Source organism: Equus przewalskii, chromosome 27 (assembly GCF_037783145.1).
Source record: "Equus przewalskii isolate Varuska chromosome 27, EquPr2, whole genome shotgun sequence".
Lineage (NCBI taxonomy): Eukaryota > Metazoa > Chordata > Mammalia > Perissodactyla > Equidae > Equus > Equus przewalskii.
This window is the reverse complement of record NC_091857.1, coordinates 40,323,947-40,345,797: the sequence shown is the minus strand read 5'-3', so window position 1 is coordinate 40,345,797 and position 21,851 is coordinate 40,323,947. Positions and strand designations below refer to the sequence as shown.

Here is a 21,851-nt window from a genome sequence, read left to right as displayed (position 1 = left end):
AAAGAACAGAATCAAAATTAATGCAAAAGAGCGCGAATTATTTGTCTATAACAATGCTTTTTATTTGTATGGAGCTTTGGACTTTTCAAAACATTTTCCTGTTTGTTTTTCATTTAATTGTAGGAACATTAAACAAAAAAGCTTTAAAAAGGGAAAACAAAATTAAAATTACCCAAATCCCACCATCCATACACGAAGACCAGACTTGGCCCCTTCCAGACTGTTCTGGGCGGCCTGACACTCACACAGGGCATCTGCAATTCCTTACGATCAGGAACATAAACACTGCTTTGCAGCCAGTTTTCCCGAGCCCATCATGAACGTCCTTCTGAAATGTCAGTCCTAAAGAACGGAGCTCTCCCTAACTTGGTAGCTGTGTTGCTCCCGTCCTCAAATGCCCAGCCTGTCTGGCCGATGCCTCACTGTGGTGTCCGGCTCTTCCCGTGTTCTCCCATCCACAACGCCCTCACATGCCCCAGAGGTCATGTGGGCGCACGTCATCATCCCTTTCCATAGACAGGACAGGTGCAAGGGCAGCCCTAACGGTCCTCTAGGCCGCCTTACCTGTGGGAGTGGCCAACACGCTCAGAAAGATGGTGAAGAGGCCAAGAATCCAAGGGGGAGAGGACTCAGAGACCCTGTCCCCAAACGGTGCCACACACAGACGACAGGACCAGAGTCAGCCGGCATTTATCCACACCCTCCCAAATATGTGCCTTGGGACTGATCCCACCTCTCCGTGGATCAAGGGGAGAAGAAACTAGGAAGGAGAGAAAATCTCAGCAACACTGCAGTAGTGAAACACTTTGTTTTTATTGAGAACATCTCAAATCCTTTGTCTATGCGACGGCGTCTCATGCTCGGTTCTGGCTGGTCTCGGTGCAAGGAAGCTCATGCAGGTTGCACTGTGTGGTATATACATCAATATACATACAGAGGACACTGAGGACTGTGTCTGGGGACAGGTCCCTCGGCGGAATTACATTCATACAAAGTGTCCAAATTCTGAACAAACTCAAAAGCACGATAACTCAAAGTCTGGAGAAGCAAACAGCATTTGGGGCTCCTTCTGCGAACATGCCACAGACTGACCCTCGCGTCCAGAAGGACAGCCCTCGGCTCAGCCCTTGCTGTGGCCAAACTAAGTGCTCCCAGGCTGGGGGCTCGTCCTCCCAACAAGGGACACAAGTGCAGGCTCGCTGCCGTCAGCACAGAGCAGGCCCGCCCCGCCTGCCCTCCCCGGTGTGGACACAGAGCCCGTGGGTCGGCCGCTGGATGGGGAGAGGCAGTCAAAGGACGCGCCAGGGGACAAGGACACACAAAACTGGACACACATGATCACAAAGACTGCGCTTTTCATTTATATAGTTTGGGATTGATGAAAAGAAACGTTTTGAGATTCCCTAATTTAATAGAATTTAGAGGTGGGAAACCTAGCTAATTTCACTTCTCACACGGGATCAAATTTACAGTCGAGGCAGACTTATATTTTGGTGTAAGATATTTTAGAAATGAAAAGGATCTATCCGTGTTGTATTTTTTTTCTTTTTCTGAGAAAAGTGGCCGGACAGGGACACAGCCCTCTCCAAGGCAACTCGGATTCTGTTCTCGGACCTGCACCTGGAGGGGAGGACGGCGCCCGCCACCCCTCATCCACTCCCTGAGGGCACGAGGACGCTGTCTTCACAGCGAAAGCAGTGATGCTACCGTCTGGAGATCAACAAGATTATCTGAATGAAAATAAATTCCAGAGACATCAACGCCTTCTGAGATGTTGGCTTGTACATTTTAACATAAAGTCAGTTTCGATTACAAAGAAACTCTCCAGCAGAAAAAGTTCAGTTAAGACCCAGAATCAAAATCACAGTTCTTTGGCATCCGTGCCTGCAAGAGGGGAAAGCTCCCGACCCTGCGCAGGCATCAGGGCTGATGCGACAACGTCCCCCCACTCGGCCCCACAGCACTCGCGCCTTCCCGCGGTCGGGACAGCTGCCCATGGGCCTGAGAACCACAGAAGGGCCAGAGGCTTTGCGGAATTAACACTTCAGGTTTGGCTAACAAAACAGAATAGAAACCCTCCCGACCCACACTGGTCAAAATGTCCTCAAAATTTAAGATTTTTCTTAAAAAATCAAGTTCTTTATTGTGTTGAATTTTCTGATAAGTCTCTAAAAACCAGATTAAGGACACTGGATGCCAAATAAGACCTCAAGGATACAGCCGCTGGATATCTCACAACACGCACTTGGGGGGAGTTTAAAGTGTTAAGCTTCCTGGTTTGTCTCACGGAGGAGCCAACATTTCCTTCTCTTTTCTGCTCTGCAGACGAGTCGCTCCAGCAGTCCTGTCCCAGGGGTGGGGGCTGTGCGGCCTCCTGCCCCGCCCGTGGCCTGACTCACAGACGGAGGCTCTGCTCCCTCCGGCCTGGGGCTCCCCCTCTGCCACCTTCCTCCCCAGGCCCACAGGCTCAGCCTGGGCTTTCTCGGGTGCCAGCCCTGCATCGGCCTGTCCTGGACAGTCCAGAAACCCCACCTGGGAACGGCGGCAGCGCACAGCTGGGGGGTCCGCTGGGACCCGCACACTTACAGTAAGGCATTCGTTTCCCTGGGGTGGGGACGGGGGCCTCAGGCTGATTCCAGCTATGATCTGACAGAAGGGACACTCTAGACATACCGTTCGTCTGTATGTATACGGAATATATTTCCACTCCACTTTGTAATCAAAACCCACATTTTTTTTTAAAAACTAAGTCCATCTCCCAATCCCCATTAGAAAAAATACCATTTAGAGAGACAAGAATAAAAACGCAGGGACTCACAAGATGTTTTTCTGAGTGTGCAAGAGCCTGCTCTGGGCAGGGGCAGCAACCCACCAGACCCCCTTCATTTTGTGCAAAGGAAACTCCAGCACATCCTAACCAAGCCAGACCCTGCTGTGGCAACGGGGCTGAGGCCCGCGCTCTGACTGGTTCGGGACGAGCAGCTACCCTGCAGAAGGGGAGAAGGCTGGTGTGGGCGCCCCTCGTCCTCTGAACCTGGTCAGTCCCCGGCAACGCGTCACCCTCGCCGCTGGGTGCAGACAGGTGGAGGCATCAAGAGGCATGGCGCTCTGGGTCTAAACCTCCTGCTCTGAGCACACGAGGTCTGGGCCAGAATGACAGCAGGCCGCTCTGCTCCTGTTCCACATTTTCTGAGCCCGTAAAGGACACAGGACACAGCTCAATGCCTCACAGGTGTCGACATCCTGGACTTTGCTGTGGGGCGGGGTCTGCCCTCGTCTCTGCCTGCAGCACCCACGAGACCCCCTCTGGAGCCACGACTTGGCGCTGAATGGGCAAAGGGCAGGAAGCGCTCTGTCTGGTTCCCCCGATCCTGAGTGGAAGCACAAGGCAAATGGTGCAGACCTCGGAGCCCGGGCCGAGGCGGGCCACCCAGGGCCCTCGACCGCGGCCGGCCTGCTGGCTGGCTCAGCCTGCCCGGGGCCTTCTTGTGTGCTGTCGGGCGTGAAGCAGCGTCCTGGGGTCCCCCAGACGCCAGCAGCACCCCGTTCCCTGCCGTGACAATCACCATCTGGACCCTGGTGGAGACCACGCCCGCGGCACGCCGCCCCCCCCAGCTGTCAGCCTGCATACGTCTTATTTTTCAAACACGTCTTTGATAAAGCTGGAAAGAATAATTTAAAAATATACCTTAAGTGTTATTTTCCAAGAATGAACATCTACTTAGCGAACTCTACCTCCATCCTGTGAAGATCCGTGGACGGCCGCTCCTGCCCGCGGGGCTCAGAGGGAGGAGGCGGGCGCTCAGGGCTATGTGCAGGGGCCCCCATGATGCCTTCTAGTCTCTAAGAGCAAACTACTGCTTAAAAACCCAAATGACTGGCCAGGACTGCTGGCCATGTTTTACCTTTGATCATTTAGAAGTAAACCAAGAAAAGTTTCCCATGACATGATCCTACGAGGGGCACGGAAGCATCTAGAGGAGGCTGAAGCCCAGGGAGCTGGGCTGCGACTCCACGGGACAGCCCGCCAGGCTGCCGCGACGTGGACTTGTGTGCGTGGAGGGTCGGGCCCCATCCTGTGGGCGCCTCCTCCCTCGGCGGGCCCTGACCCCCGCGCTGGGAGCTGGGTCACGGAAGGGCCAGCAGGGAGAAGGGACCTGCGTGCACACACGCTCGACAGTCTCTCCAGGTTACTGCTTCCCCCTCCACGTCCTCGCCTCCTCCACCTAGAAATGCTTCTTTGCAGTTAAAATATTGTGGCGTAAGAGTGACCTGACGTAATTTCTTCTTATTTTACAAACCAGGTTCCTAGCTCTGAATAAATTATTCAAGAATTTCACACAAAGGAATTTCTATTTTCCTAAACTTAAGGAAGTCCTACTCAGTAGAACTCAATTTCTAAACGTAAACTGAGATTGAAGCAGTCACTGGATAATTCGAAAGGGGAAATGCTGCCATGGAGAGACCCCAACACCTCTCCACACCCTCCTCGGAGCGCGTGCCTGCCCCCAGGTCAGATGTGAGGTTCTGGCGGTCAGTGTTGGACGTCTGGCACCCCACATCCCCCCGCCTGCCCCCAGGTCAGATGTGAGGTTCCAGGGACAGTGCTGGGCGCCCGGCAGCCCTGCCCCGGGCCTGTCCCCAGGGTCAGATGTGAGGTTCCAGGGACAGTGCTGGACGCCCGGCAGCCCTGCCCCGGGCCCGTCCCCAAGGTCAGATGTGAGGTTCCGGGACAGAGCTGGACGCCCGGCAGCCCTGCCCCGGGCCTGTCCCCAAGGTCAGATGTAAGGTTCCCGGACAGAGCTGGATGGCCGGCAGCCCTGCGCCAGGCCCGGTCAGGGTGTGAGAGAGAACTGGTCCTGCTCGGTGGGCTTCTCCACCCAGGCGCCCAGGCCGGCTTTGATGAAGGCTTTGAACAGACAGGCCTTGGCAGCCTGGTACTCCTTCGCTGCCAGTTTGGACTCGTGGTACATGTTGGGTTTAGTGATCTTGGAGCGTAATAAGTTGGAGGGAACCTGTGAAAAGAGAAAACACAAGTACAACTGTTTAAGCAATAAGAGCAGGAAATAAACCTCAAGTAAGATGTTCAGAAAACGGTGTTCGTAGGCTTCTGGGGGGAAGCCACCCAGCAGAAGGAGCCTGCCCCCGAGGGACGGCCACCCGCAGACCGGGCGGGAACCCCTCTCTCAGGGTCTGCTCCTCGTCCCCGAGGAGCGGGTTGTGGCTAAGCAGGCAGCTGGAGACCCCGGGTCCTAGGAAGTGCTTCTGGCAACCCACAAACAGTCGAGCCAGATTTCATCTTAACGTTTTCAGCTATTTAAAAAGCAACACCTCTGACGTTTGCACATTTTACCACACTAAGAACCCCGCGGCGCTGCCTCCCAGGGCTGGCGAACCCGTGCCTGTGACACGTGAGTCCACCGGCCCGTGCGAGCACCTGTGCGGACAGGGCCTCCGAACACGGCACCTTCTGTCTGTCCTCCCATGCCAAGTTCAGCGCCAGCTTCAAGATAAACAAATGCCATCGACTGGCTTACAAATAAACGAAAACTGGCAACACACTGATCGACTACAGAAGATCTCACTTGGGGGTAAAAAGGGCCCTGAAGCTTCTGCTCCGACAAAAGGATGTCAACAGCCTTCCCGGAGGGCTGAACTGAACCCGGGTCTACCCAGCTGCTGGGCCCGGCTCTGCTTTCCTGGGATGCTCAGGTCTGAGGCGAGACGCTCCCCCAGGAGGCGTGAGGGGCAGGGGAGGCGGGTCAGATTCCAGGGTGGGGGGAAGGAAGACACTGCCCCCGCGGCCGAGGCTGCTTTAGGATCTGGAGGGCCAGGCCAGACTCTAAGCTGAAAACCACCAAGAAACAGAGAGGTTTCAGGAGGGCCATGGGGACGACAGCGGCGGGGCGGACGGGAGCGGTAGAGAGAGGACGGACAAGCTGTGGGGAGGTGGGGCCGGCGCAGGCCGCGAGGGCACCTCAGTACCTTGCCGTGCACACGCATCCAGCGACAGTACAACGCGTGCTTACACAGGCGGGAGGCGCGGCCCAGCTCATCCTTCCCGGTTGTGGCATTGATGACCTCGATGGCCGCGTCGCCCACCGTCCAATTGACGCTGAAGTTGGGTGCCTTCCCCGGCTGCCGCGCTTCTGCGTTGCTGATGCCTGGAACAGAGAGACACGGGCGAGGTGACGCGGAGCCCAGCATAGCGCTCGGTGCCCAAAAAGTGCACACGGCCCAGGCGGGCTCACGTCGGGCCCCTGCCACCTTCTGCTGCTCAGAAACATGCTTCTCTGTGCTGGGGAGGCGGGCAGAAGGTCCACAGAAACCTAAAACCGTGCAAATTCACAGCACTTCTGAGGTCACTCAGGCCAGCGGAGCCAGAAATCTGATGGTCCATGCATACATGGGTGAGACACTACTGGGATTAACTCGCGATCCCACAAAGTCGTGCTGGCGGGGCTGCTCCTAGTGCACCACACCCGCTCTGCTGCTCACGCCCTGCACGCCAGGGGCCAGGCGCCTTTGGGCCACCCCGCCCCGCAGGTGCTACACCCAAGATACAAGAAATCCGAATTCCTCACAAAAGCCTACACGCGTTTTCTTACCACATTTAAACTGTCCTGTCTTAACTGCTCTAAGGCTCGTTTCGTGGGGTTGAAAGTTTTTGAAAAGACACTCAGATAACTGAGAATTAACGCAGACAACCCCATCCGTATATCGGACTTGATAATCCATTCACATGGATGATATGGGTCACCCCAATCGGAAGAGACTAAGGATGAGAGTCTTTACAACATGCCTACAAGAGGAGCTGGCCCAGGTCTGGGCACGGCCGCACGCGCTCTCCACAGCTCGGGGCGCTAACCCAGCTCCACGGGGCTTCCGCTCCCGCCCCCTTGCTCTTCATCTGCTCCAGTGGCCATTTACCCCTCTCTCGTACAGGAGATTAAAGCCGAGACGAGCAGGTCTGGCTGGCTCAGGTTGGCCACCAGGCCTGGCTCAGAGTGTGGAGATCTCATCTCAAGCTTCAGCACGAAAAGAGGCCTCACTTCTCCAGGGCAGCCCTGCGGGTCGTCTGAAGGTAGGATGAGGCAGCAAAGGGAGGAAATTCACATCTATGTGCCACGGAGGTCTGGGACATTTACTAAAAGGGACAATGTGTGCTTAATGTGAAGTCCGTGCGCTTGTAAGGCGGACGGAACCCCACCCGGAGGGTGAGCGCGGAGGGCGGTCAGGGGAGCGGTTGGTCTCAGATAGGCCGGCCCGCCTGCACCTCCATGGTCTCAGGCTGGTGCGTGTGTGAACTCGAAGCCTCAGCACTCAGGGCGAGTAGGGGCTGTTCCTTAAAAAACCAGAAAGTGTAATAAGCATTTGCTGGGGCTTCTCAAAGGGCTGCCGTGGCATTTAACACAAACCCTGTGGACGGTGGCGGGGAGCTCCTCCCCGAGCAGGAACTGGTTCCCAAGCATCGCCGCACCGACTGCTGCTTCCAGGAGGGAAAGAGGCAGCGGGATGCTCGTCTCCCACGTGGAGGAAACACCTAAGGGTACCAGAAGCTGCTGCTGGTCCCGAGAGGACTCACGCTCGTCAGCAGCCAGTGTCCCCAGGTATTACATTGTCTCTAACCCAGAGACTTCACAGTGAGTCAGAATGTGACTCAGGGTTACCACGCACTAAATGGATGCTTGAAAAATAATTATCTGTTTACAGGAAGGGTGCAGATTAAAAGGTGCACGTCCTCTGTCCATCCACCCACAACGCTGCCTGGTTTCCACTATAATCTTTTGCTCTACAGGCCACAGTGGCCGCCTCTGAGATCTTTCTGAGCGCCATGGGGCGCAGTCTAGCTGCCCAGCCACGGGCTCTGGGACCGTCTGCTCTACACAATCCTTCTCAAAGACCCAGTGAAGAGTCTGGAAGTTAAATGACTTAGATCCCAGCTCAGGGAGGTCCCGGTCCATGACACTGACGAGGCTGGTGTGAGGCAGACACGCGCCAGAGATGGAGCAGACGGTACAGACCATCCCACTGTCCCTCAGGTCACAGGACTGACCTGCTAACGTTTACAAAGACATGAGCTCCCGAACTCTGCCTCCAGCCAGACCTGTCCTCTAATGTCAGACTCATCTAGCCACTGTCCTCTCAAATGGCTCAGCCCACCCACGCCCCCCGCCTGCCCCTTCCAATGTCCCCAACCTCGACGGTCGGTTCTGGCTCGGCTCACCCGCGCCCCCTGCCTGCCCCCCTCCAATGTCGCCAGCCTCAGTCTCAACACAGGGCCCTTCCATCCACCCAGCTTAAAGCTCAGAAACCTGTAGGTCCTTCCCGATATGAAAGAGACCGGATTCTGAGAAAAGCCTCAGGGTGCGTCCAAGGTGTCTGCCTTTCCCGTTAAGCTGCTGAATCACTTTTTCATTCTAAGACGTGGGCATTTAATCATTTCACTTTTCCTAAGTATCTCAATTGAAGCATAACAAATAGCAAGTGTACAGCTTGATGGCTCCTCACAGAGTGTGCATGCCCGTAACCAGCATCTGGTACATGAACAAAGCCCCTGGCGGCCGGGGCCCCTGGCTCTGTGGTCACCGCCCCTGCCCCACGGAGCCGCCACGCCGCCCTCCAGCAACGTGGACTCGCGCTGCCACCCTGGACTTGATGTAAACGGATGCTCATATCCGGGTGCTCCTCTTTGTCTGCCATCTTTCAGTCGAGATTACGTGAGTGAGACACACCCCCGTTCCGCACAGCATGGCGGCCGCCTCGTCCCGCAGCCGCACAGGTTCCCGGTGGGAAGACGCCACAGCACGCTTCCTCGCTTGGCTTTTTCCTAGTACTTGGCTTTTTTGAAGGGTGAGCACGGGAGTGTTTCTGACCGTGTGTTCTGGTGACCCATGCACATACTCCCGATGGGTACACACAGCGGGTGGCAGGGCTGCGTGTGTGTGCTGTGTTGTACACAAGCACTGAAAATATCAGGCAAACCAGGCTCAGTTGGCTGAAAGAGTTTTCCTACTTAATCCTGTGAAAATGTCACCGTAAACCACCAAACAAACACACCACTACGCGTCGGCTGAGAAGCAGGGAATAACAGGCCAATTAGCAAACTCATTTACCATATAGCTCAGGAAACACTTAAAAAGCAGAAAATCAAACTGAAAGCACAAACGCATTCGACAACTTACCTTCCTAAGAGCATCTTCGATAAAAGCACAGCTGGAACGTTCTCGTGAACCCAGAGGCCACAGGGTGCCCGAACGCTGTTCACGAGAGGCCCCGGATCACAGAAAAGGTTTTTCTTCTTCAGTTTGTAAGGATTAAATAGTTCTAAAGGATCTGGGTAAAAAGTTAATAGTCACGACTCCTAGGTTAAATTTCGTCCTTTAAAAATTGAATTTTTGCACAATCTCCAAGACAAAGTGTCTCCTTTTTCTCTAGCTGTCACCTCATTTTGATAAAACTGTGTTCGTTCCAGAACCACACGGCAGCAAGGAGTAGGGAACTGACCCAGCAGAGCAGGTAGAGCCGACGGCTTAACCGCCCCCAAGGGAGCCAGACTTGGGCACCTGGAGCCAGAGGGCAGCCCACCTACGGCTCCACTCCCTGCAGATGAAAAGAACTGGGAAGAGGCGGCTGTAATGTTTCCTTAAAAGGCTTCACACCTTCACTGAGTTCTGATGGTGCTGATGTAAACAAGATGAGCTGTGTGACGGCATCTCTGGATGAGACCTGAGGAGTCAGTGCAGACCATGTGGCTGCACGAGACCCTGCGTGGGAATCCTGCAGCCAGTGTGGCCGTCCTCCCCTGTGCGGGACAGAGGGCTCCAACCTTGCCGTCGCGGGGCGGTGAATCTCCACGGCACGGGTCCCTAATGCCGCCATCTCGTCACGGTAGGCAGTGACAGGCGGCCGGTGGGCACCATGGTTCTGGGGTGTCCCACTCCTCTCCAGAGTCACATCCCTGCTGCCAGGCGCTCCCTCCCTGGGGCTACCACCGCGCAGCCAGGCAGGCCAGCCTCCCACACATCTGCCTCGACGGAACATGGCAGCACAGGTGAGGGATGGGGGCGTGAAGGGCAGGATGACCAGCCAGAGGCGCTGGGCAGCTTCTCTGGGAGTATGGCTCCCCACGACGCGTGCGGCAGCCGCCCCCTGAAGCTCGGCCCGCCCGTCGAGCAGACACAGGCTGCGTTGTCCTGATGCAGCAGCGGATGCAGGACCCTTTCCTCTCACATCTCTCCTGCCTCCCTTCCAGTCGTCCACGCTGCTGCCCTGAATGCCCTTCCCCAGCCAGGCACCTTAAATCCACCTCAGTCTCTGCCTTCCAGGGAATCTGACTAAGACGTGGAGATGTTGACCCAGCGTTCACTCAGTCACAGTCCCATAAAACCAGCTGCCCTGGATGACCAAGCGTATGTTGTAAAAGTAGTTTATCTTGGAGGGTAAAGCAGCAAGGATCAGTGTGTTACTGTGAGTCAAAAATAAGTCCAGACTTCTGCTTCTGGGTAAGATGGAGTAACAGCTTCTAGATACCCTCCTGCCTAAAAAATCCAGAAAACCAGACATAACACATGAAACACTGGTCTTCAAGACCCTGGACATCAAGCAACGGAGGACAGCCACTCCTGAGGGATGGGATACACCAGGTGAGTCCCTTGGAGGTCTCCAGGCAGCAGTGCATGGAAGGGGAGCCCGGCAGAGCCTGCAGACTCCTCGAATGGAGTGCCCACAGGACAGAGGAGCAGAGGTGAGAGAGTGGCACAGAGGGGCCCTGGAGACCAGCAAGGGCTGAGCGGAGCGCACACAGCGCTCGAGGCTGGGGAGAACCACCTGCAAGGATTGGAAGGAATGGGCCTAACACCCACACACAGAACACAAGAAGACACAACAAACGTATGAAGATATAAAAGGTTAGATACAAACTTCTAGAGATGAAAACTACAATGTCTAAGAGGAGAAGCACCCGTGATGGCATTACCACAGAATAGAGACTGCAGAAGATTAGCGAACTTGAAGACACAGCAACAGAAACCATCCAGAACGAAACACAGAGAAAGAGATTGGAAAAAATAAACCCCCTGAAAATCAGCAAGCTGTTGGACTAATTTAAGCACCAGAAACTGTAAATCTCCTTCAAAGTGAACTGACTGTTGAAACAAAAATAATACTGCAGTGTGGGATTTTTTAATAGATGCAAAGTTAAATCCATGACAACACCACACAAAGGCCAGAAGAGGAGAAACAGAGGTACACTATTGTAAGGTTCTTATCCTGCACGTGAAGCTGTTTACCAGTTGAAGGCAGATTGTGATAAGTTAAGGATGCATACTGTAAACCCTAAAACAACAAAACAAACCCTAAATCAACAAAATAAAAAGTTATAGCCAAAAAGTAAAGAAGGAGTTAAAATGGAATCATAAAATATAATTAATGCAAAAGAAGAAAAAGAGGAAAAGGGAAAAAACAACATATGGAACAAATAGAAAATAAGTCCCAAGATGACAGATCTAAACATAACCATGTCAGTCATCACAATAAACATAAATGGTCTAAGCACCCCAAGAAAAGGCAGAGACTGTCAGGAGTGGCGGGGGGTAGCAAGATCCAGATATATGCTGCTTACAAGAAACATACTTTCAATATAAAATAGTTTAAAATAAAAGGGTGGGAAAAGATGTACTGTGCCACCACTAACAGAAAGAAAGTTGGAGAAGCTACAGCAATGCCAGACAAAGCAGATTCCAAAATGAAGAGTATTACCAGAGATAAAGAAGATCACTCTATAATGATAAAGGAGGCCAACTTATAAGAGAAATCCACAATTCTACATTTTTATGTACCCAATCACAGAGCTACAAACTACATGAAGTAAAAAATGAAAAAAATTAGAAGGAGAAGTAGACAAAAGCACAATCATAGTCAAGAGATCTTCAATGTTCCTTTATTAATAACTGATGGATCAAGCTGAAGATTAGTAAGGACATAAAAGAGACAATACAACCAAACTCTGCCTAATTGACATCCACAGATACTCTGCCCAGAAAGAGCAGACACACATTTTTTTCAAGTTTTCATGAAACATTTACAAAGATTTTATCCTGGTCCATACAACAAATCTCAATAAAGGTAAAAAGATTCAAGTCATAAAGTGAAACTAAATAGAAATCAATAACAGAAAGATCTCTGTAAATCCCCTAATATTTTGAAACTAAATAGCAGACTTCTAAATAACCCCTGGGACAGAGTATTTAAAAATGAGTGAAAATGATAACTTAGCAAAATTTGTGAAATGCTGGGAAGGCAGTAAAGAAAGGTCTCAAAACAATGACCTGTGTTAGCAGCTTAAAAAACTAGAAAGAGAAGAGCAATTGAAACATAAAGCAAGCAGAAAAAAGAAAACAATAAAGCTCAGAGCAGAAATTGTTTAAATATAAAGCAGAAAACAACAGAAAAAAATCAACGAAACCAAAAGTCAGTTCTTAGAGGACAATCAATAAAATTGGTAAGCCTCTAGCGAGACTGATCAGGAAAAAATAGAGAAGACACAAACACCAACATATGGAATGAAAAAGAGCTGATATCACCAGAGATCCCACGGAGAGTGAAAGGACGATAAAGGACCGTCATGAACACTTCTATGCCACTAATTCGACAACTGAGATGAAATGGATACATCCTCTGAAAAACATAAATGACCAAAGCTCACTCAGGGAAGACTAGATAACACGAGTAGTCCTATATTTATCATAGAAATTGAATTTCTAGATACTTCCTCACAAAGAAAACCTCAGGCCCAGATGGCCTCACTGGTGAATTCTACCCACTGTCTAAGGAAAAACTGACATCAAATCTAAACAAATTCCTCCATAAAAGTGAAGAGGACAAAATGCTTCTCCACTCATTTCATGAGGCCAGCATCACCCTGACACCCAAACCTGACAAAGACATTAAAAGAAAACTACAGACCAGTATATCACAGATGTAAAAGTTCTAAACAAAATTTTAGCAAGTCAAATCCATAAATAGATAAAAAGAATAATACATAATGACCACATAAGGTTTGTCCCAGGAATGCAAGGTTGGTTTAATATTTAAAGAAATCAATCAATGTCACCATATTAACACACCAAAAAAAGAACCAAATGATCACTTCAATAAAGTAGAAATAAGCATTTGACAAAATCCGACATTCATTCCTGATTAAAAACTCTTATCAAACTAGGAATAGAAAGAAACTTCCCTAAACTGATAAAGGCATCTATGAGAAAACCTATTGCTAACATCATACTTAACAGTGGAAGCCTGAAAGCTTTCCCCTGAGACCACACACGAGACCAGCCGGCTGCTCTCACTTCTGCTCAACACTGCGTTGGGGGCCTGTCCAGGGACAACGAGGGAAGACAGAAATCAAAGGCATCTGGATAGATCAAAATCCAACAGGCTTTTATGTAGAAATTGATACGCTGATTATAAAATTATGGAAATTCAGAAAGGACCTAAGCAGCCAAACCAACTCTGAGAAAGAAGTACAAAGTTGGAGCACTAACTCTACCTGACCCCAGAACTTAGGGTAAAACCACAGTAATCGTGACAGAGTGACACCGGCACCAAGACGAAGAGATGAAAACACCAGGGCCCAGAAACAGACCTGTGCTTATATACGCCAACGGGTTTTTGACTAAGCCATTCAACGGAGAAAGGATGCACTTTTCAACAAATGTGCTATATCAACTGGATATCCTATATGTTAAAAAACGAAATTCAATTCATACCTCACATCCTGTACAAGTATTAACTCAAAATGGAATATAGCCCTAAATGTAAAATTTCTAAGAACACAATATAGGAGAAAATCTTTGTGACGCTGACTTAGGCTAACATTTCTGTGATACAGTATCAAAAGCACGATCCATCAAAGAAAAACAGGATTTTATCAAAACTGAAATTATTCCGTCTCTGAAAGACGCTGTTAATAGAATGAAAAGACAAACATTTTAATATTATATATCTGATAAAGGACTCGTATCCAGAATATATAACTCTCAAAACTCAGTAGTAAGAAATTAAACAACTCAATAAGAAATGTGCAAAAGTTTTAAACAGTTACTAAAGAAGACGTATGATGGCAAATTAGCACATGAAAAGATGCTCAACTTCATTAGTCGTCAGGGAAATGTACATTAAAACCACAATGTAACAGCATTTGTACCTGTTAGAATGTCTCAGCCACCGCACATACCAGGTGTCCACAGGACGTGAAGGACTAAAATTCTCACACACTGCTGGTGGGGACGTAAAACGGCATAACCACTTTGGAAAAGTGTGACAATGTTCTAAAAAGTTCAACATACACCTATCTCATAACCCAGACTTTCCACTCCTAGGTATTCACCCAAGAGAAATGTAAGTAAATGTCCAGACAAAGGCTTGTACAGGCAGACCTCGGAGATATTTGCAGGTTCACTTCCAGACCACCGCCATAAAGCGAATATTGCAATAAAGTGAGTTACAAGAATCTTTTGGTTTCCCAGTGCATATTAAAGTTATGCTTACATTACACTTTAGTCTACTAAGCGTGCAATAGCATTAGGTCTAAAAAACAGCGTACATCCACCTTCGTTAATTATTGCTTTATTGCTAAAAAAAAATGCTAACCATCATCTGAGTTGAAATCTTTTTGCTGGAGAAAAGTTTTGTAAAAAATGCAATATTTGCAAAGTGCAAAAAAAGCAAAGCGCAATAAAATGAGGCACGCCTGCAAGAATGTTCTTAGCAGCTTTATCTGTGATTGTAAGACTGGAAACAACCCAAATGCCATTGACAGTTGGTGGATAAACAAGTTATAGTTTATCCACACAGTGGAATACTATTCAGCAATGAAAAGGAATGAACTATTGATAAACACAACCAACATGGACAGATCTCAAAATAATTATGCTGAATGAAATAAGCCAGATAAAAAAGTACACAGTACACATCATTTTTGTAAAATCTGAGATTTTTGTAAAATCCTAGAAAATGCAAACATCTACATTGGCAGAAAGCACATCAGTGGTTGCCTGGGGGTGGGATGGTGGAGAAGTTCCCAAGGGGCACTAGGAAACCTTGGGGGTGACGGACAGGTTCATTATCTTCACTGTGGTGCCGGCTGCACAGATCAACACGTATCGAATTGTATCCTTTAAATACACAGTTTATTACATGTCAATTATACACACCTCAGCAAAGCTTTGAAAGAACATGACAGGATAATTTAAAAAGAAAAAATATTGTTCTCATCAAGAAGTGACACTTGTGGGGCTGGCCCGGTGGCGCAAAAGTTAAGTTTGCACGTTCTGCTTCTCGGCGGCCTGGGGTTCGCGGGTTCGCATCCCGGCTGTGGACAGGGTACTGCTTGGCACGCCATGCTGTGGTAGGTGTCCCACATATAAAGTAGAGGAGGATGGGCACGGATGTTAGCCCAGGGCCAGTCTTCCTCAGCAAAAAAGATGAGGATTGGCAGCAGATGTTAGCTCAGGGCTAATCTTCCTCAAAAAAAAGAAGTAATACTTGCTCATTGAGGAAAGTTGCAAAAATTCACAAAAACCTCAGAGAAGAAAATTAAAGCTACAACCCCAGAGACAGCCACCGTGATGAATTCGGTGGTTCCGAGCAGATGGAATCAGACACGAAATTTAAAGAGTAAGCACACGTGTGTCCTGCATCTGAGGTTCTGACTGGGGAGGTTTGGGGTGGGGCCCTAGCTGCTGTCTTAAAAAAAAAAAAAGCCTCTTGGCAAGTAATTCTTAAGGACTTAAAAGCCCCTATAAGAATTCTCAAATCCTCCCCACGTAATTCTTCCTTCCCAGACGAGAGCCGCCATCTTAATGCACGTCCCCCAGCGCACACACGTGCGGGCACGCTTGAGCACACGCACGCACACACGCTCTGAATGCGGACTTCCGTGACGTGCTGGGGCGTCAGGGACCTTGTCTCACAACCTGTTCATGGTGAGCTATGTTAACAGGTAGGAAACTAACTGTCCTTAGAGCCCGGTATTTGCTTAATTTGATTTTCTAGGTTTTCATCGAGGAGTTTCGCATCTGCAGTCAGAGGTGACGCTGTTCTGTGGTTTTCTCTCCATTCGAGCCTCTTCGTCCAGTGTTAGAATCAGGATGGGGCCAACTGCCTCTTCTCCGGAAAGTCTGCCTGGAGGTGGGGATCCGGGCTCTTTGACAGGCTGGCCAAACTGTCTGTGAATGTGGAAGGTAATTTGTTGCAAACGTTTTCAATGTCTTCCCTGGAAATTTCCTATGCCAGATTTTTGTATGTCTTTTTGGGTTAATTTTTGATAATTTACATCCTCTTACTGATCCTTTTGTTGTTGTTGTTGAGATTTTCAAATTTATGAGCATTCAAGTCAAACAGAGAATTCTCTTGAAATTTCGATACCTGCTTCTCTGGAGATATGCCCCACCCCTTTGTTCGTCATCTTGTCTGAGCTCACATTGCTCACCCGTGACAGCAGGATATCTGTTTAATGTCCTTTCATATCAACACCTCTTCCTTTCACTCACTGGTTTTAATCTTTTCTCCTGTTTCCTGAATTGTTCCCTCCCTTCCTCTGTCTTGTTTTCTCTATTTTCTTCTTCCTGTATTTCCTATTTAGATTTGCTGTAGTTTCCCTCCCAATTTCGGGGACCAAATGCTCAGTTCACTTATTGTCATTCATTTATTCAAGGCCACGATTCTGCTAAGTATAACTGTGACCCCGTCTCTTTTTTTTTTTTTTTTTTTTTGCTGAGGAAGATTAGCCCTGAACTAACATCTGTCCCAATCTTCCTCCACTTTCTATGTGAGTTGCCACCTCAGCATGGCTGACAGGCGGCGTAGGTCTGCACCCGGGATCCAAACCCAAGAACCCAGGCTGCTGAAGTGGAGCGCATCAAACTTTACCACTAGGCCAGGGGGCCAGCCCCTCATCTCATCACTTTTGACATGTGTACTCTAAACGGTCAGCAGGTAAAGGTCTGGTTTCTCCTCTGATGTAAGAATTCCTGAAGAGAGTCTACCTTCCAAGTGGCTGAGGCGTTTGCTTTTCATTTCAACCCTTCCCAGCTGTCTTGTAGTTCCAGTGCCTTGTGGGCAGAGACAGTAACCCGTACCGTTGATGTGTCTGGATTTAACGGCTCACGACAGCGACAGGTGACGCAGGGCAGGGCAGTGTGACAGACCTCAAGGCAAGGCGTTCACCGCATCATTCAGTGAGTTACCCAAAGGCCAATGTCTGAGCACCCACAGCGGAGCCTCTGCCCGTCTCCCAGCCGCTGCTCGAGACCATCCCATGGGGGAGGCCGGAGGTGTGGTCCAGTCCGAGTCTGAAGGCTGAGAACCAGGGACGCCGGGATGCAAGTCCCTGTCTGCCAGGAGGAGAAGGAGAGATGACGCCTTGGTCCCATCAGCGAGGCAGGAGAAACGGGATCAGTTCCCCGTGCCTCCCCTTTTGTTCCATTCAGGCCCTCAGTGGGCTCAGCGGTGCCCACCGCGCTGGGGAGAGCATCCGCCTCACTGAGCCCGCCGACTCAGATGCGACCTCCTCTGGAAACACCTCTCACAGGCAGCCAGGGAGGATGTTCAACCTGGGGCCCGCACGGCCAGTCGAGCTGACACGTCAAGCTGGCCAGCACGTCTTAGTTTTGTTTGCGTTCGAAGTGAACCGTCCCTTTCCTGAATAGGTTTAGGTTTCCTGGAGTTTCCACTTCCCTTTCCTTTTTGTTGTTGTTCACAAAAGCAGCATTTACCTCCACCTTTTCATAAAGAGCATCCAGCTTCTCTGGCGATTTTCTCCTGAAAGCATTCTTCTTCGAGCTCTCTGGAATGAGCCTCCACTCTAATTGGGAGCGGCTACTTTTGAGGCTTGCCGCTGAGTGGTCCTTTTCATCACACAGTTGTCCCCCCTTATTTGTGGGGGACACGTTCCAAGACCCCCAGTGGAGGCCTGAAACCGTGGACAGACAGTATGGACCCTACAGACACGGTGGTTTTTCCTGTACGCACACACCTACGATAAAGCTTCACTCATAAATCAGGCACAGTAAGAGATTAACAACAGTAACTAATAGTAAGACAGGACAATGATAACAAATACTGTAATAAAGGTGATGTGAAAGCGGCCTCTCTAAATGTCCTACTGCACTGCACTCGCCCTTCTTCTCGTGATGGTGAGATACGCAATGCCCACGTGACGAGATGAAGCCAGGGGAGGACACAGCGTGAGGCTACTACCGACCTTCTGACGATAGTTCAGGAGGCGGGTCCTGTAGCCGCGACGATGTCCGTGGCTGGATGTCAGGGGCAGACTGTGTTGATGGCTGGGGATCCAACAAGAGGTAATTCACGTCCCAGGTGGGGCAGAGCGGCACGGCGTGAGATTTCATCATGCTACTTGGAATGGCATGCGATTCAAAACAAGAATTATTTCTGGAATTTTCCATTTAATATTTCTGGACCGTGGTTGACCGTGGGTAACTCAAACTGTGGAAAGTGAAACTCCAGATAAGGACGGACTACTGTATTCTTGGATTTACAAGGTATTTTTTTCTTAGATCCCTTGTTTTTCTCTTTCTTAGATGTTTTTCCCATTTTGCTAGAGTAGCCTCATATTTTTTTTTTCCTCTCCAGAAACATACGTTGGAGATAAATCCTCTGAATCCTTGAATATCGGAAAACTATCACTTTGTCCTAATGCTTCATTAATATTTGGTTGGATAAAAATTCCATGGTGGGGAGGGGTTCTGTTCACTCCACATCCCAACACCCAGAACAGTGCCTTTACACACTCAAACAACGTTTGTTGAGTGAATATTTTCTAGACCTTCAAGTTAATATTTGATTTTGCACTTACTGAATACTCTACACGTATTAATAAAGCTTATTATTTATATCCTCTTACGTTCTCCGCATTTTTACTTTCTCTCAGTTGCTTTATTTTCTCATATAGATTATTCTCTTTTATGCTGTTTATTTATTTCCCTCAAAAGTTTGATAACGGTTGTTCACTCAAGTTTGAGAATAAAAAGCTCGGTTGATTAATACAGGCAGGTTGTATGGTTTCTCCTGCCTGTTCCTTGGCTGCGCCTCTGATTCCGGGAGAGCCTGGAGGGAGAGCCCTGTCCAGCCAGGACTCAGATGCCCTTCTAGACAAAGAGTCCAGAGGTGCAGCTGGGTCCTTGCCCGGCCGTCGGGACAGGCAGGGGGCCCTAACCACACACAGGGCTAAGCCAGCCTCGCCCTGGTGAGACCCCTGCAGAGGAAACAGTTGGCTTCTCCCTAGATGTCACAGGGTCATGGGACGCCATGGCATTATGAGGAGTTCAACATACCCCTGGCAGCACCATTTTCTCGTGTTACTGATTCTCCGCGTGCGGCCAGGGCCTTATGCTCTTACATTACGCTCTGAGGTTTCTGCACTGGTTCCGTCAGGGTCTGCGGTGGCTGTCACTAGCTCGCCTCCTCTCCCTCCGGCCCCTGCCTGGGCTGCAGTGAGCCCCTGCAGGTCACCGAGCTGTCACTGAGCTCGTTCAAGGCCACTGTGTTTCAAGCAGCCAGAGCCAGGGTTTTGGGGGCAGAAGGAGGGGACCTGTTCAGGCACAACCGGTGGGGAATCTCTGACCGTAATGGGACTGAATCTTTCATGAGTAAATGGATAATGTTGATATCACGTTATCGGCCTTTGCAATCCCATTACTTCTCTACAATGAGGTCAAAAAGAGGATTACTGTTGAAGGGTACTTACAATTCAAAATTGCAACATTTTGCATTAAAACTAGAAACGGTCAATTAACTAGCTGAAAAAATAAGACACTAATAGTACAAATATATTTTATATTTTAAGCTGAAGTGCCATCTTTAGCAAAAATGGAGAAAATAAAGCAAAAAGAAAATTGCTAGCCTGAGGTTCCAAACTAACCATCTGCTTTTTCTGGGGCAGAAAGCCCCGAATGGTCCCGAGAGCACAGTTCTGTGAGCCCACACTGCTGTGGGGCTGGCACAGCGAGGACATTATCTTTCCGGGATTGCAAAACAAGAACTAGGGCAACGAGACAATCACAGGCCGTGGAGCAGAACCCGATGAGAGCAGGAGCAGCCTGGCTGGCACCGAGAGTCCGTCTGCTGTGGTGAATTAAGTGCGCTCCATCAGAGCTTTTAGAGCAAAAGGAGGAGGAACTGTGAATTGGCCCAACAACTGACGCGAGCAAAGAATGCAGCAAACTCAGCCGGCGCTCAGTTTCTCCCGTTTCCCTCTGAAAGACATTTCTGCGTTTCCTCGCCATTCATGAAGTAGACACACAACGAACGGTAACAGCTATTTACCCATCACAGAAGCTATGAGTCATTTGCCAGTTGACCAGGAAAAGGTGTAGTTTACAACCTCAACTCAACCGGCGCTTCCTCTGCAGGTGAACAAAGACGTGAGGAGGAGGTGACGTGGGAGGCAGCCTGGTCCAGATGGTGAGGGCGGCCCAGGCCTCGGGGGCCCCTCCGTGTCTGTGGATGCCCCCCCCAGGCTCCAAAAAGCTGTGAACAACCTGTCATTTAAGCTGAGAGAAGACAGCCTTTGAGATGGTCATTCTGATTTTTGTTAAAAGAGGCCACCAGGGAGCTGAGAATAAAGGGCACCAGTGGAGCGAGAGGGGCATTGGCGAGGACCGAGGAGGCAGCAGGGACCCCCAGGGGTCACAGCCTCCCGCAGGCTCAGACCTGCCCCATCCTGCTTGCTCATCATCCCGGACAGGGTTCCCAGGCCTTGCACGCAGAACCCTCAGCCAACGAAGACTTCCTCCTTAGACAAGAACTCGGGGTTTGAAAACACCAACTGAGACCTCTGGGCTCTGCTCAGAACTTCCTGAGATGATGGAGAAAACGCACAATAAAGGCTAAAACTGAGGAAAATCTCTGATGAAGACTCAGTTATCCACATCAAAGCGTTCACAGTAATAAGCAGGAAAAAAGGAAAACCAGCCACACACTTGGGCTTCCTCCATTGAAATTTCCAAATTTTAAGGGAAAGCGACAAATTTAATGCTACCGGAGAGAGAACAAAAATGGGGTCCCTAGACAGGAGAGAAAATCGAGGCGGCCCTGACGACAGAAGGCGACGAGGGTGCCCGGAGTCTGAGGGGGACAGAGCTGGACGCGTGCGGGCCGTCAGACACGGTGCCCGAGGAGGCAGCGTCGAGACACAGAGCTTTCTCCCAAAAGCCAAACAAAAACCCAACCAACAGACAGCTCTACTCTGCCTCCTAAATTAAGGATGCATTCCAGCAAAATGGAAAACAAATCCGGACACAGAATGAGAGGGGTGCCTGTGACACGGAGGACGACAGGGAAACGGCTGGCCCCTCCGTCTGTCTGAACAACCGCTGATCCTGGGGCTGAGGGGCTATTAAAGGGATTTTTGAAAGAGTTTCTAACACGATGACGCCAGAATCTAGAAGGATGAGAGTGGAAAGAAAGTAGAGGAAAAACCAGCCTGAGGTTTTAGCTTTTCTTGGGTGGGGATCTTTATGAATACCGATTAATTCTTGATGCTGAAATGTTTTTTCAAGTGGTTTAAATATATTTGTTCAGAAATTAAGCGTAACTACCTGGTAAAGTAGCAGCAAGACACAGGACTCCCAAACCACCCGAGAGGAAAAGAGAAAGAGACAATTTAGTCAACAAGAGTAAGCGGAGGAAAAACAGAAGTCGTAATGGGCAAAAAGTGGAGGAGACGAAAGGAAGACGACTTTGTACACTGGCTCCAACCCAGCCCTCTTGCCCTCGGGTGGCCGTTTTGCTCCAGAAGGACATGTGGCACGGTCACTCCCTCT

The 21,851-nt window shown here is 49.8% G+C and overlaps 1 protein-coding gene across 9 annotated transcripts in view; it reads right to left on the bottom strand.

Moving 5' to 3' along the window:
- Positions 1 to 794: 794 nt before the first annotated feature.
- ADARB1 (adenosine deaminase RNA specific B1) overlaps positions 795 to 21,851 on the bottom strand; it is a 138,179-nt gene continuing 117,122 nt past the window's right edge. For 5 of the 9 annotated variants that reach the window (XM_070597805.1, XM_070597806.1, XM_070597807.1 and 2 more), the window contains 2 exons: positions 5,986 to 6,164; positions 795 to 5,015 (listed from right to left, as the gene is read on the bottom strand). In XM_070597805.1, coding sequence (XP_070453906.1) covers positions 4,836 to 5,015; positions 5,986 to 6,164 — 359 coding nt within the window. In that variant the 3' untranslated portion in view covers positions 795 to 4,835. The remainder of the gene's footprint in view (positions 5,016 to 5,985; positions 6,165 to 21,851) is intronic. The other 4 variants (XM_070597810.1, XM_070597811.1, XM_070597812.1 and 1 more) reach the window with 1 other exon arrangement.